Source organism: Mastomys coucha, chromosome X (genome assembly GCF_008632895.1).
Source record: "Mastomys coucha isolate ucsf_1 chromosome X, UCSF_Mcou_1, whole genome shotgun sequence".
Taxonomy (NCBI): domain Eukaryota; kingdom Metazoa; phylum Chordata; class Mammalia; order Rodentia; family Muridae; genus Mastomys; species Mastomys coucha.
The window spans coordinates 98,909,597-98,923,616 of record NC_045030.1 but is presented as its reverse complement, the minus strand read 5'-3'; the positions used below and the strand labels follow the sequence as shown (position 1 = coordinate 98,923,616).

Genomic DNA, 14,020 nt, shown 5'->3' with positions numbered 1-14,020 from the left:
AAATGATAGTAAACATTTTGGAAAAAAAACAAAGCAAGATAAAGGTTGATATTTATAAGATACTGAGAGAAGGCCTTTGACAGGGGAAAAATTTGACAGAGATCACAGTGGAGTAAGCATATGAGCCACGGTCACTAGAGTAGGGCGAAGAGCAGTTCTATGATATGAATACTGAAACCCAATTACATGGGCCCTGAGGCAGAGGTGTGTTTGGCATGTTGAACAGTAAAGATACTCTAGTGGCTGTGGTAGAATGAGCAAAGTAACCATTTGCTTCATTTCTAGTTTCAAAGGCAATAGAGTTATACATAGGCTATATAGTTCATAAGAGTTAAAAACATTAAAGAGAGATATGGGCCTGGCAGTGAACAACTAATTACAGTACTCTAGAGGCTGAGGCAAGAGGATTGCTGTAAGTTCAAGGCCATCCTGAGCTACATATAATGAGTTCCAGGACAACCTGGGCTGCAGAATAAAACCTTGTCTTCCAAAGTAACCAAAACACTGAAAAATATATACAAAGTGAGGTCTTTGGAGGGCCTACAGAAGTGAAAGAGGTAAATCATTTCTTCTTACCACAGGAACTGCCAAAATTTCCACATTAAAGTTTGGCTCTATGGTTTACATCTGCAGACCAGCTTTGGAAAGGATGTTGCAATCTGTGATGACTTTGGGGTTATGCAGGCCACATTTTAATTTCAGAGTGGTCACACAACAGGAATTATATGGCCCTTTTGCTTTTCTAGACTTCGTTCATTTAAACAGAATACAGCTTTAAGCTTACTGTGTACCTTCTCTGAGGCCTGCTTACTAGTATATCGGTAGAACGAGTCTCTGAAGGTTCCTGTTCAGTGTCTCAGTCAACTTGGCCCTGCTTTGTAAAGAAAAGCAGGCTTCAAGGACGTGCTGTTGTCAGTGAGATGGAGATGGTTTGTGTAATGAGGAGAGGGATAAAGGATCATTTGATGTGGTGGAGACTTTGAAGAGCCCCTGAATCCATATCTTTCCTCTGTTCTGTGTATCACAGAATCATTCAAGCCAAACTATTTCTTCCTCCCTTGATCTTTCCCCCTGACTGCATAATTTCATTCTGACTCTGTCTTTACCCAAGTAAACATGAGTGTAAAGTCTTTCTAGTGTTGGTAATAATTATAACAATTACCATATATTGATAGCCTACAGTGTTACAGTTTAAGCCCATAATCTCATTCAATGGCCACAACTCTATGAGGTAGTTATTACATTTGTTTTGCAGCTGAAGCCTCATGTCTTACCTAGGGTTGCCTAACTAGTAAGTAGGCAACTCAACTGAGCCTGACTTGAACCAGATTCATGAGCTTCTGTGTGATACTCTTTCTTTCCTTTTCCAGTTGGATAAAGAACACATGATAAAAGAGTCTCTGTTGTTTAATGTGGTATTGGGCCTGGTAGCCAAGATTCATCTATTAATTGCAACAACTGTCATTGAACTGCAGCTTCCTGTTTGGTGTCCCATTAGGCCCCAGCCTTTACACGTGGATGAGTTGGGAATCTCTGATGTCAGGAATGGAATAAGATTGCCTGGGAACTCTGTAACTAATACTTGGGATGTAATGGGTTAGATATCATGATGAAAATGTACACTGGAGTCAGTAGAAGTATATGGAGAAACGGTAATGGGTTCTCCATCCTCACCTCCACCCCCCACACCTCCTTCATCTCTTTCTCTTCCTATTCATTCTCATCTTCCTATTTGTTTTCAGTCTTTTTACTTTGGGTGAAATATGAGGCTATATGGTCCAGGGTGGCCTGAACCCTTCATTCTCCTGCCTTAGCCTCTCAAATGCTGGGAGCTTACTTGTACGCCAGCACACCTGGCCACAGAAGTTTTCTCCCAACAGTCAATTCATGAGGAGAATCCTCAAAGTCAGAAGAGTAGAGTAATTGAGGTACCAGCAAACTTCTATATTAAAAGTCTTCTACAAAGGGACATTGTAAATTCAGTAGCTCAAGTAAGGCAGAAGTTCATTTTTTTTTTAATATTATATAGAAAAGTAGAGGAGACAGTCCAGGATAGGACATCTGACCATCCTCATTATATGGATTAAATATCTTAAGTTCTAGTTAGTGTTCCATTTGTCTTTTGTTCCATCCAGAGAGAAATGGAAAAGAGGCCGAATGGACCATATCCAGCTTCTTTGTAAAAGCACAATTCAAAGGGTTGTATGCACCATTTTTTTGCCTATATTCCACTGTTGAAACCATAGTCTCATGGCCTCTCCTCACAACAAGAGAGGCAAAAACATGTAGGCATGGGTGTTCAGCTAAAACACAATGCCCTCTATTAAAGATGAATAAAAGGGTGGGTGTTAGGATGCACAGTGAGTAGCCTCAACCACAAGAAGGATTGAGGTCTACCAGTCATAGAAGCCCTGGATATATACAAGAATGTGAGAGCAAAAAGCCGAAGCCAGTGAACTGAATAGCTAAGAGCAGAAAGAGCTATCATAGCTCAGCATAGTGGTAGTCTAAGGAGAAGGGAGCCATACAGGAAAATGGAGACTATGAGCAGTGGGCAGGTTTTAGAGTACCCCCTGGTAATTAAGGATTTTTATTTGAACTTTGTCCACAAAACGGAGGGGTCACTGAGATATTTGAAACTGAGGAACAGCATAGTTAAATTTGAGTTAAAAAAGATCACCCTACAAATAGCAGAGTAAATGGATTTAAGAATGGAGTGACTGGAAGGTGAAGGACTGATTAGGAGACTATATAGTAATCAGGAATAGGCATGACACTCTGAGCTCAAAAAAAAAACAAAACAAAACAAACAAACAAAGAAAGAAAGAAAGAAAGAAAGAAAGAAAGAAAGAAAGAAAGAAAGAGATTAGAGAGATATAAGGAGGTGTAATTTGGGAGAACTTACTGACTAAATGGATATGAAATGGGAGACAGAGGGAGGATGGGAGACAGAGGGAGGATGTTATAATACAGAGATTTCTGGCTTGGATATTACTGTTGCTTTAGGTAATAAGTTAGAAAAGAGTTAAGTGTGGTGATGATTGTTGACATGCTTCTGGGTTGGCCATGGCATCACTGAGTACTGATCATTGCATCGCTGAGTATCAGATGCAGTGGTATAAAAAACACTAGATAAGTCTGGGAGTGTAAGAAGTAAGAATGGATGGAACTGTCATGGTCAATCTACATTCATTAGAGTGCAAGAGCACCAAATTCACAATCCTGGACAATATTGGGATTTATTGAGAATCAGGGAAAGACATGGGACAGGGCTCAGAGTCAAACAGAAAGTGGAAAGGAATGGGGAAGACATTGCTAGGAAAGGATTAAGTAATTGTTACAATACTTATGAAAAGTCAAAGTGAGGATTAAAAATTAGTCTTTGGATTTGGCAAATAGGATAGTGGTGATTATTGTAAATAATATTTGGGGCTGGAGAGATGGCTCAGCAGTGAAGAGAAACTGCTCTTCCAGAGGAGCCAGGTTGAATGTCTGCCTTTCACATGGAGGATCAAAACCATCTGTAACTCCAGTCCTGGGGTGCCCATGCCCTGTTTTAATCTTCAGGCATGACAAACATATAGTGCACGGACAAACATGAAGGAAAAATGTTCAGGTGTGCTATGAGTACTCAGCTGTAATTACATCTAACTGAACAAGAGGGTAGCAATGATGAGGAGGTCTTCAGAAATTGTACTCATTTTAGTGCTATCTGAAGTGTTTGATGGATGGGTAGGTGGGTGGATGGAGAGTTGGTTCAAAAAACCAACTAACACTATGTATTCTGTTTCTTCACTGTTTTGAATCTTTTGCAAAGTATATTCAGAAACACAATCCAGGGTAAAATTTTTCTTGGATCCTACCTATACTTAATAAATATTTGCCATTATTATTTAGTTTTAATAGAGAAAAAAATTTTTAAACTTGACTTTATTTTAGCAGTTTGGGCCAGTAGTTCTTAGTTGTGGAGATTGTCCCGTGTATTACATGAATGAGCAACCCTGGCCTTTCTTGGCTACATACTACTCCTCTACAATTATGACAACAAAATAGTTCATTGGCAACATTGAAGATGCCCTAGAAGACAAAATTGCCCTTAGTTGAGAAGTTCCATCTTAAAATAGATAGGCGAGAGAGAGAAAGAGAGAGACAGACAGACAGAAAGTGAGGGAGGGAAGGAAGGAAGGAGGGAATTAATGCTAGAGAAGTACTTATATTTACCACTTGACCATTATAATTGTATTTGAATATAGGTGTAATGTCTTTGGGCAGATTGGCATATCAAGGCCCAGAGAAGTTAAATAATTTTACCTAAGATCACTAAGTAACAGATGATACAGGTAAGATTTGAATTCACGCATGTTAGATTCCTAAAATATATACTCTTTGTTAAATGACACTAAAAAGCAAGTAAGTATTAATACATACACATATAAAACTATATTTAAATTATGCTGCCATATTTATACTGCTCTATTAGCTACTTTAAAATATTTACTAAACCTTTCATGCTATTTCCTATGAACCTACATCACTTTTTAATAGTTATATAATATTTATCTCTAGATGAATCATAATTTATATAGGCATCTTTATGATATATGATTTTTAAAATTTCATTTAAAGAATGTTGCATGGAAATTATCAGCATATAATTATGTTGATATTTTTGCTCAGTGAGAGTCCTAGAAGTGTTTATAATCAAAAGAACATTTACAGTCACTGCTTCAATAAATTCAAATACAGCTAAAACAAATCATTCTATCAACAAAGCTTATAACAATGGCTTTTGTCCATCTACTTACTAGCTCTGTGTGATATATTAGTCTAATTGAGAAACATGTACTAGTTTTTTAATATGTATTTTATGATTGCCAGTGAAGTTATTAAATTTTCATGTTTCTGAGCTATGTGCTTTCTTTTTCTTATGTCTTTTTAAATGCCTTTGTCTATTTTTTATTTTAGCAGCTTGCTTATTCTTATTAGTTGATATTAGCTCTTTAACTATTATATGCATTGTATTTTCTTATAATTTACCTTAATATGTATTAATAGAATCTTTTCTTCTAACTTAATTATTTTTCATAATAGCTACCATTTGTATTTTGCTTAGGAAAGCATAATTAGTTTAATTTTAAGGTTTATACTAATGGTATAATATTCAAATTTGCCCATTATATTTATTTGCTAAGCTTAGGATACTCTCTCTGATATGACACAAAATAACCTTGACATGAATATGTTATCTAAAAGTTAAAAGAAGAAAACAGTAGTTAGAAAAATAGTGAAAATATATTTTAAGGTCTTAATGCAGAGATAGTCTTACTAAGCAAATATTTATGAAACAAAAAAGCACTTAAAGCTATTGGTGGATGTATAGATTATATACTACATTTTATACAGCTTTATAGGACTGTAGAATTATAACTCATATAAGATAAAGCATACTTACTATGTGTATAACTTAGTTTTGACCTATCTATACATTTCTGAAATCATCACCATCTTCAAGTGAATGGGGATATTTGTCTCCTATTCTTTCTTCTGGTTTCCTTGAAGGTTCTTCCCTCTGTTTCCTACCTTGCGAAGCTACTGATCACTTTCTAAAATCACAGGTTAATTTTTATATTTTTTTATAAGTAGAAACATGTAGGTTTCTGATATTGTTCTTTAGCTGTGGATTTTGTCTTCATCATAGTTACCCAGATAATAATTCAGATCATTCCATAAGAGTCCTCCGAAGAGATCTGCTGCAGTTAGGGTCATAGACCTTCCAGGAGACCCACAGCAACCCAGGGACACAGGAGGCAGGCTCCAGACAGAGACACCCAGGTCAGTTACACCAGAGATAACCAGATGGTGAAAGGCAAGCACAAGACCATAAGCAACAGAAGCCAATATACTTTGGCATCATCAGAACCCAGTTCTTTCACCACAGCAAGCTCTGGTTATATCAACACCTCAGAAAACCAGGAAGCTGACCTAAAATCCTATCTCATGAAGATAATAGAGTCCTTTAAGGAAGATATAAATAACTGTACTGAATTGCTTTCTGAAAAAAATCTAATCATCTATATAGTTATTAGTCTATGCTTAGATGTTCTATTACATTCCATTGATGTATCAGTCCTTCCTGATACCTAGAAATCTTCAAACAAGCTTATTTCTTTCAAAAAGCTTACTTCTATTGGGGTTGCATTCAGTCTAAGTATTATGAAACTTTTCATAGCTAAGGAAACTTTCTCCTCTCTGGTATTCTCCATGATAAGTTCTTTTTTTTTAATTTTATTAGCTATTTTCTTTATTTACATGTCATATGATAGCTCCTTTCCCAGTTTCCCTTCCAAAAACAAAAACAAAAACAAAAACATAAAACAAAAAACCAACAACAAAAACAAACCCCTGTTCCCTCCCCCATCCCCCGCTCACCACCCCACCCTCTCCTGCTTATTGGCCCTGGTATTCCCCTATACTGGGGCATAGAACCTTCACAGGGCCAAGGGCCTCTCCTCCCATTGATGACCAACTTGGCCATCCTCTACTATACATATGCAGCTGGAGCCATTAGTCCCACCATGTGTACTCTTTGGATAGAGTTTTAGTACCTGGGAGCTCTGAGGGTACTAGTTAGTTCATATTGTTGTTCATCCTAAGTTCTTATTTCCTTGTCTTTTCCACCTCTAAGAAAGGATACTGCTGTTTTCCACTTGAGCTTGTCTTCATATGCTATGGTCTGCAGAGTTCTCTGCCATTTACAAATGTTATAGTCACCACAAAGCTGGCCCTGTTTGTTTTGTCACCTCCCAGAAACCACTAGTTGTCATTGCTACATTCTCAATATCTTAGAAACCATTGGTTCATGTGTTTCTTTTATTTGGTTTTCTTTTCTTTTGTTCCTTCTTCTTCTGTCAGACTTAAAGAAAATAAGTCCTTATTGCCATATCTTAGAATGAAGTAGTTGAAATGGTGTTTTCTGGAGGTGGGGGCATTTGGCCCTGTGTGTCTTATGTATAATGTATTTGATTTTTGAATCACCAGGTCTAGGCACTGTCAAGGGTGTCTGAGACAATGGTGAACATAATAAATAGACTTGCTTTTATAAAGCTTAAAGTCTAGTGTAGTCATAATGGAAATTGGTGTGGAGCTTTCTTTTAAGAAAAGAAAGAAGCTGTCTTAGTTAGGGTTACTATTGTTGTAATGAAACACCACGACCAAAAGCAAAATGGGAAGGGAAGGGCTTATTTGTCTCAAACTTCTATATCACACTTCAATATCAATGGAAGCCAGGACAGTAACTCACACAGGGAGGGAACCCAGACACAGGAACTGATGCCAAGGCCATGGAGGGATACCGATTACTGTCTTGCTACGCATAGTATATTCAGCTTTATTTTATTTTTTTTCACTATATATCCCAATCACAGCTCCCCTCCCTCCTCTCTTCTTAGTTCCACCCTAAAAAATCCTTTCCCCCATTGCCCCCATCCTTTTTCCTCAGAGAAAGAGAGCCCCCTTGAGTATCACCCCACTCTAGGAAATCTAGTCCCAGCAGGTCTAGGCACATGCTCTCACACTGAGGCCATCCAGGCAGTCCAAGTAGCTGAGAATGAGAGCCAATGTCAGGGAACAGAGACCGAGACAGCACCCATTCTTCCTCTTAGAGGAACTACATGAACATCAAGCTGTACATTTGGAACAGATGTGTAGGGAGTCTAGGTTGTTTTCTTATAGATTCCAGAACCATCAGCCCAGGGATTGTATCACCCACAATGGGCTGGGCCCTACCCCATCAATCACTAATTGAGAAAATGCCTTATTGCTAAGTGTTTTAGAGGCATTTTCTCAATTGAGATTCCTTACTCTCAGATGATTATAGCTGTGTCAAGTTGACGTAAAACTATCCAGCACAAAAACTAACAATAAAACTACTATATGAATCAGCTATCCAATTCCTGAGCATTTACCCAAAGGACTCTATACCCTCCACAGAGATACTTACACATCCATGTTTACTGCTGTTCTGTACACAATGGCAAGGAAATGGAACCAGCTTAGTTGTCCACCAACAGATGAATGGATAGTGAAAATGAGATACACGTACACAATGGGTTGTGTTAACCATAAAGAAAAATGAAATCTTCAGGGAAATAGATGGAATTAGAAAAGATATCAAGGCAACCCATTTCGGAAAGAGAAACACTGCATTCTCTCTCATATAGAGATACTATCACATTTTAAAGATGTGAATTTGTATGGGAGTAAATATGTGTAGATGCCAGGAAACTGGAAAGGGGCCTGTGTGAGAGAGAAAGGAGCTGGGAGGGTAATAGAACATGTGTTGTCTGAACATGAAAAGAGGAATGCTGTGTATGTGAGTGTTTGATAAGACATTGGCCCTGGGTGGAGGTGCAGAGAGATGAGGGAGAGGAGAAGAGGAGGAGTCAACAAAAACTTAAGTATATATGAAAATGTCATAAGAGAACTTGCTATATCTTAACAACTACAACAGTAACAGCAACAACAATAATAATCTAGTTAGGAGACATGAAATGTTATGTTTAAAAAGTGATAAGAAATGCTAAAGTCAAAATAACAAAAAAATAAGCAAATTGTCAGGGAAGAAAGAAGTAGGAAGTGTTGGGTAGAGGGAGGGTTGTCAATGTTTTGGTCTGTTGAGTTGGAAAGCCTTTATGAGAGTGTTTTGACTGGAATTCTGCAAACTGGAGTGAGCAAGCTACATGGATAGTGTAAGTTATCTTTATGTTTCAATTGAGAGAGGATACTTCAAGAGGAGGCTTAAAGGTAGATGTCTTAACCTTAAGTCTTGCTGGGAATAAGTATAAAAATCCAGAGATGCTTTGTTGCATTTTCTTTGCACACTTCTCCACAATAAGGGGTCATTGCTATGTACTCTTCATGATTGGAGGCATCTGAGTACTTGCTGGTAGTTAGAGGGAATAAGAGAATTTCCTCAGTCCCATTATCTAGTTTAGTATTCATATGATTGACCAGACACACTGCTGGAATGCATCTATGAGTCCTTTGGCTAATTGTCTCCTGGATATCTTTGTTCCTTCTCTACAGATTTATTTAGGTCCACCCGAAGATAGCCAAGTACCTCCAGTGCCTCCACCTCGAGTGACAGCAAGAAGACACAAACCAATTACAATCTCAAAGCGCTTGCCGAGAGAAAAGGCATTATTCTATACTTCTTCCCTGGATGAAAATGAAGGTCAGTGATTAGCTTCAGCATTAAGATTACACACAAAGAAAATATTAAAGGGGAGAGATGGAAGTGTGGCTATTTGCTCCATATAATGATGGACCTTTTCTACTTCTTTGACTTATAAGTAGGCAGGAAAAGCAGGGGTTATAGTTCATATTCTAAGAGGAAATTAGATTATTGGCAGTTGATGGGGCAGGGGTGAATCTTAAATGGATGCTAAATGATCCTTAGAAGGCTAGCACTAAATATAAGTAATTCTTAGTTTACTCTAGTACATCGAAATATATGAGAAAGGCTCTTGCTAATGTGCTGGGAATGTAATTCAAATACAGCTACCATGGATTAAATAGCTGCTATGTTCTGAGTATATTCTAGAGGCCAAATGAAATTATGCAACATGCCCCTGTGTTCATGGAGCTTATAAGATAGAGAAAGATATAGCTATGTAAAAACAAACAAATACCACCATCCAATAGAATGATTGTTAGTGAATAGACTACATCTTTTCTATGTGAGCCTTAGTTCCCTGACATCCCACTCAGACCACCTTTATTAAGGTTACCTATAATTTCCACATGACCAAACCAAGTACTCTACTGTTCTTGTGAGCTAATGAGCAACATATGACAGTCAACTCCTCTCTGTTCTGTGGAGCACTAAACTTGGCTCTCAGGACACCAGGTTTGTTCCTCCTTCTTCATCTTATCTGCCTCTTCTGGTTTTCCTTCTTGTTTTACTTTTGATATGTTTGAACAACACAACGGTCTTAACCCTCTTCTTCCCTATGCTTTTTTTGGTACACAATCTCTGTAAGTCTCTTACATGTACATATGATATAATTGCTGATTCACAAATTTTTTTAAATACAGGATTCATTCTCCTATTTATTGTTATCTCCAAGTTCCCATTGAAATATTCTCCATAGATTGACTCATTGAGATCTAAAATTTGAACATAGTTTGCATTGTATTTTAGTGTGGTGGCTGGAACCTAGGATTTGGTACAACGAACAAGTGATCCTTCTATCACTAAGCTGCACACACCCCTTCCTCAGCCCAAAGCACAATGCTTGAGTACATATTGTTTCTGACTCTAATCTTCTTGTGAATACTTCAGCATTCAGCTCCAGTCATCTGAATACTGGGGTCAAGAACGTTGATGTTTTCCTCCTGGCTCTTTTCGTTTTCCTCTTACATCAGATCTGTCAATATTTCCTTCTGGCTGTGGCTGCATATCACATGTTCAATCCATAGTTTCTCTTGGAACACACACACACATACACACACACACACACACACACAGCCTTAGCACCTCTTCCCAGTTGTCATCACTTGGCCTACTTGACTGCCTCTAATCCACTCTCCAAGACAGTCAGTAAATTGTACATCCTTTCAAAAATATGAAGCACATGACCTCATTCCCTCAGCTCCAAACTCTCAGTGATCTCTCTTCATGTTTTGAATAAAATTTGTTTTTATGCTGTTTTCTGTGACCCCTGATTATCCATCTGAACTTTCTTGATATACTTTCTGTCTCCTTTGCTCTTTCTCCTCTAGTTTCATGAGTCTTGCTAGTCCCAATGGGTGTCAAGTTTACAAATGCCATCTCCTTGTAGAGACTTTTTCTGAGTATCCAAGTTTAAAAGTTATTCCTTCCTATCCCTTATACTGCTTTCCTTTATTCATGTCACTTGCTACTACTTGATGACATATTTAGTATCTATTTTTCCCATAAGAATATTAGATGTATTTTTTTATTATCAGGTCTGAGGACAATTCCTACTATATGTTGTGTGTGTTTAGTACGTGTTTATAATGTTAATGAATGGATGTATTAGGAATATGAAAAGAAATGAATTATTTAGCCTATATACATTCCACCCATTCTCAGCCAGAGTTCAAGTAACTTCAAATGATCATTATAATAATTATATCTAAATGAAAAGAAAACAGAACAGTAATTCCTTAAGACCAGTTGTCTAGTCAGTGTTCAATTTTCCAATTATCTCATTACAAAAAAACAGGTTCCAAGTAAGGTCCCTGTGTTATGACTGGTGAATACATTTCCTTTTGCTGAAGAGAGGCTATCTTTAACTACTGTAGTCTAATATAGCTTTATTTACATGTCTGGTTTTTTTTTTTATTTTTTGTAGTGCTGGAAAAGGAACCCATAGCCTTGCATATTCTATATAAGTGGTCTATCACTAGGCTGTTAACCCTGGCCCTATGTTTCCTATTATTAATGAAAGTGACAAATTTCCATATAGTAGATATTATTAATCTAGGGAATTCATTGATTATTTCTGGAGATTGTGAATAACTTAAAGATTTCAAAATGTGTGTGGACTTATTTTTCTAGAAAAAGATTCTCTGGCTCTTATTGTGTTCTCAGAAGCTATAACTATATTCAGAATCACTTAAAAGTTTATTCCAATGGTCATAGGAAATTATGGACCACAAAAGGCTAGAGGAAGAATGTAAATTGGCTATTTGAGGATATCTTTACATAATGGAGAAAGAGATTAAGCTGTTAGGCCTATTAGCTTGAAATTTGAGAAACCTTAAAAATTGCTTTTAAGAGAACTACTTGAGAATTAGTTGATGCATTTATTTAGAGAGAGTAAATTATGCAATTGATTGTGCACTCTGTGCTTTTTTGAATTCCATATCCTCTTGAATAAAGCAGCCTGGCATACTAGAGTTTAGTTAGTTGTGTTGGTCAAAGTCGTATGGAAATCTTAAATTGAACTTTATTTGAATGAGAGCTGTGACTCCATACGAATTGGGCAAGGTGGAGACTGTTCTCATGGGATGTACTCAGTTTGTACTCTAATAACAATTTTGAAATTGCGTACTGATTTTCAATATCAAATATTTATGCTTGTATCAAAACAATGATTTTGAAGGCCATCATTAATCTTTCCTCTTTGTACCAACTCTTTTCAGCTGAAAGTCACCATCAAACTCCTAATGGTACAATCACTAGCAACCTGGATACCCCGAAGCTACCACAGCACCTCAAACTACCCATGCAGAAAAGTGGGGAAACCGACCCTGGAAGAAAGTCCCCAAGTAGACCTGTTTCTGACTGTCAATCGGAGCCCTGTCTAGAGGTGGATGTGGGGAAGTTGGTATTTAGGTTGCAGGATGGAGGGACCAAGGCTACTTCAAAGGCTTCCAATGGACCTGTTCCAGGCTCTGGACACACAAAGACCTCCTCTTTCCATATAAAGAGACCAGCTCCCAAGCCAGTGGTTCACTACAAGGAAGGTAAATGTTTAGGAATTCTATGGGCGGCATTACTGAACTCCAAACTACTTTACAGTTTGCGAACTTTCTAGGGTTGGACACGTCTTCCTTCCTTGTTACTGTCATCATACTTCCTCCTATTCAGTGCTTTTTAAGTTTAAAATCTTTAAATTAGCTTACAAAGTAGTTAGTTGGCTTCAGGTTGAGATTCTAATACACATTTCATTTTTGTTGATTCTCATCCCCTGTCCCCCATCTCCTTGACACCCCTTCCTTACAGTATCTTTTTGCCCTTAGCATTCCCCCTTTCTTTTTGCTCTATTGTCTTCCTTATCTGCTCCCTTAGATCCTTTTTTGTTTTCTAGTCACTGGGCATTTTCCTTCCCTTTACTCCTATTTACTGCCACCAGTATAGATGTATTTTACAGTTGGAAACTAAGATATGCATATGAGAGACAATTTACTGCCGCTGTCTTTCTGAGTCTGGGTTAACTGGCTTAAAATAATTTGTTTTCATTTCCATCCATTTCCCTGGCAAATTATTTCATTTTTCTTTATGGCTGACTAAAATCCCTTTGTGTATAGACACCACATTTTCATTATCCATTCATCTGTTGATGGACATCTGGGCCTAGCTATGAAAAACAGAGCTATAGTGAATATGGATGTGCAAATGTATTTGCAACAGGATATAGAGTCCTTTGAATTTATGCCCAGAAGTGCTATAGCTGAGTAAAAAGGGAAATCTAGGTTTGGTTTTATTGATGCTTCCACACTACTTTCCATAGTGGTTTTACCAGCTTGCACTCCCACCAACAGTATGAAAGTGTTCCTCTTTCTGTGCATTTGTTTTCTTGATGGTGGCCATTCTTACTGGTTGAGATGGGATCTCAAAGTTGTTTTAATTTACATATCTCTGACAGAGATGCTAAACATTTTAAAATACATTCATTGACCTTTATATTTCTTCCTTTGAAAACTGTCTGCCTTAGTCACTGTTCTATTGCTGTGAAGAGACACAATGACCAAGGCAGCCCCTTATAAAAAAGAAAGCATGTAATTGAGGGCTTGCTTACATTTTCAGAGATTGGTTTGTTATCATCATGGTGGGGAGCATGGTAGTCCATAGGCAGACATGGTGCTGGAGAAGTAGTTGAGAGTTCTACATACTGATCTATAGGGAGGGAGGGAGACTGGGTCTGGCGTGGGCTATTAAAACTTCAAAGCCCACACTCAGAGACACAATTCTTCCAACAAGCCTACACATCTTTCAACAAGGTCACACTTGGTAATCTTTGTAATTCTTTCAAACAGTTCTACTCCCTGGTGACTAAGCACTCAAGTATACAAGCTTATGGGGGCCACTTTTGTTAAAACTCCACAGTATCTGTGCAGATGGATGGCCCATATTCAGAGTGATAACTGTTTTGTTGGTGTTTATTTTTTAAAGTTTTAAAATTATTTATTTTAGATATTAACTTCTTGTATGTTCTTTAGCTGATGGAAACTTCTCCCATTCTCTAGGCTATTTATTCTATTGATTTGT

General features: G+C 37.6%; 1 protein-coding gene across 1 annotated transcript in view; it reads left to right on the top strand.

Moving 5' to 3' along the window:
* The window catches only part of Ophn1 (oligophrenin 1), a 348,509-nt gene that overhangs the window by 316,635 nt on the left and 17,854 nt on the right, over window positions 1–14,020 (top strand). The window contains exons 20-21 of the mRNA XM_031365408.1: window positions 9,085–9,232; window positions 12,172–12,495. Of these exons, the coding sequence (XP_031221268.1) occupies window positions 9,085–9,232; window positions 12,172–12,495 (472 nt within the window). The remainder of the gene's footprint in view (window positions 1–9,084; window positions 9,233–12,171; window positions 12,496–14,020) is intronic.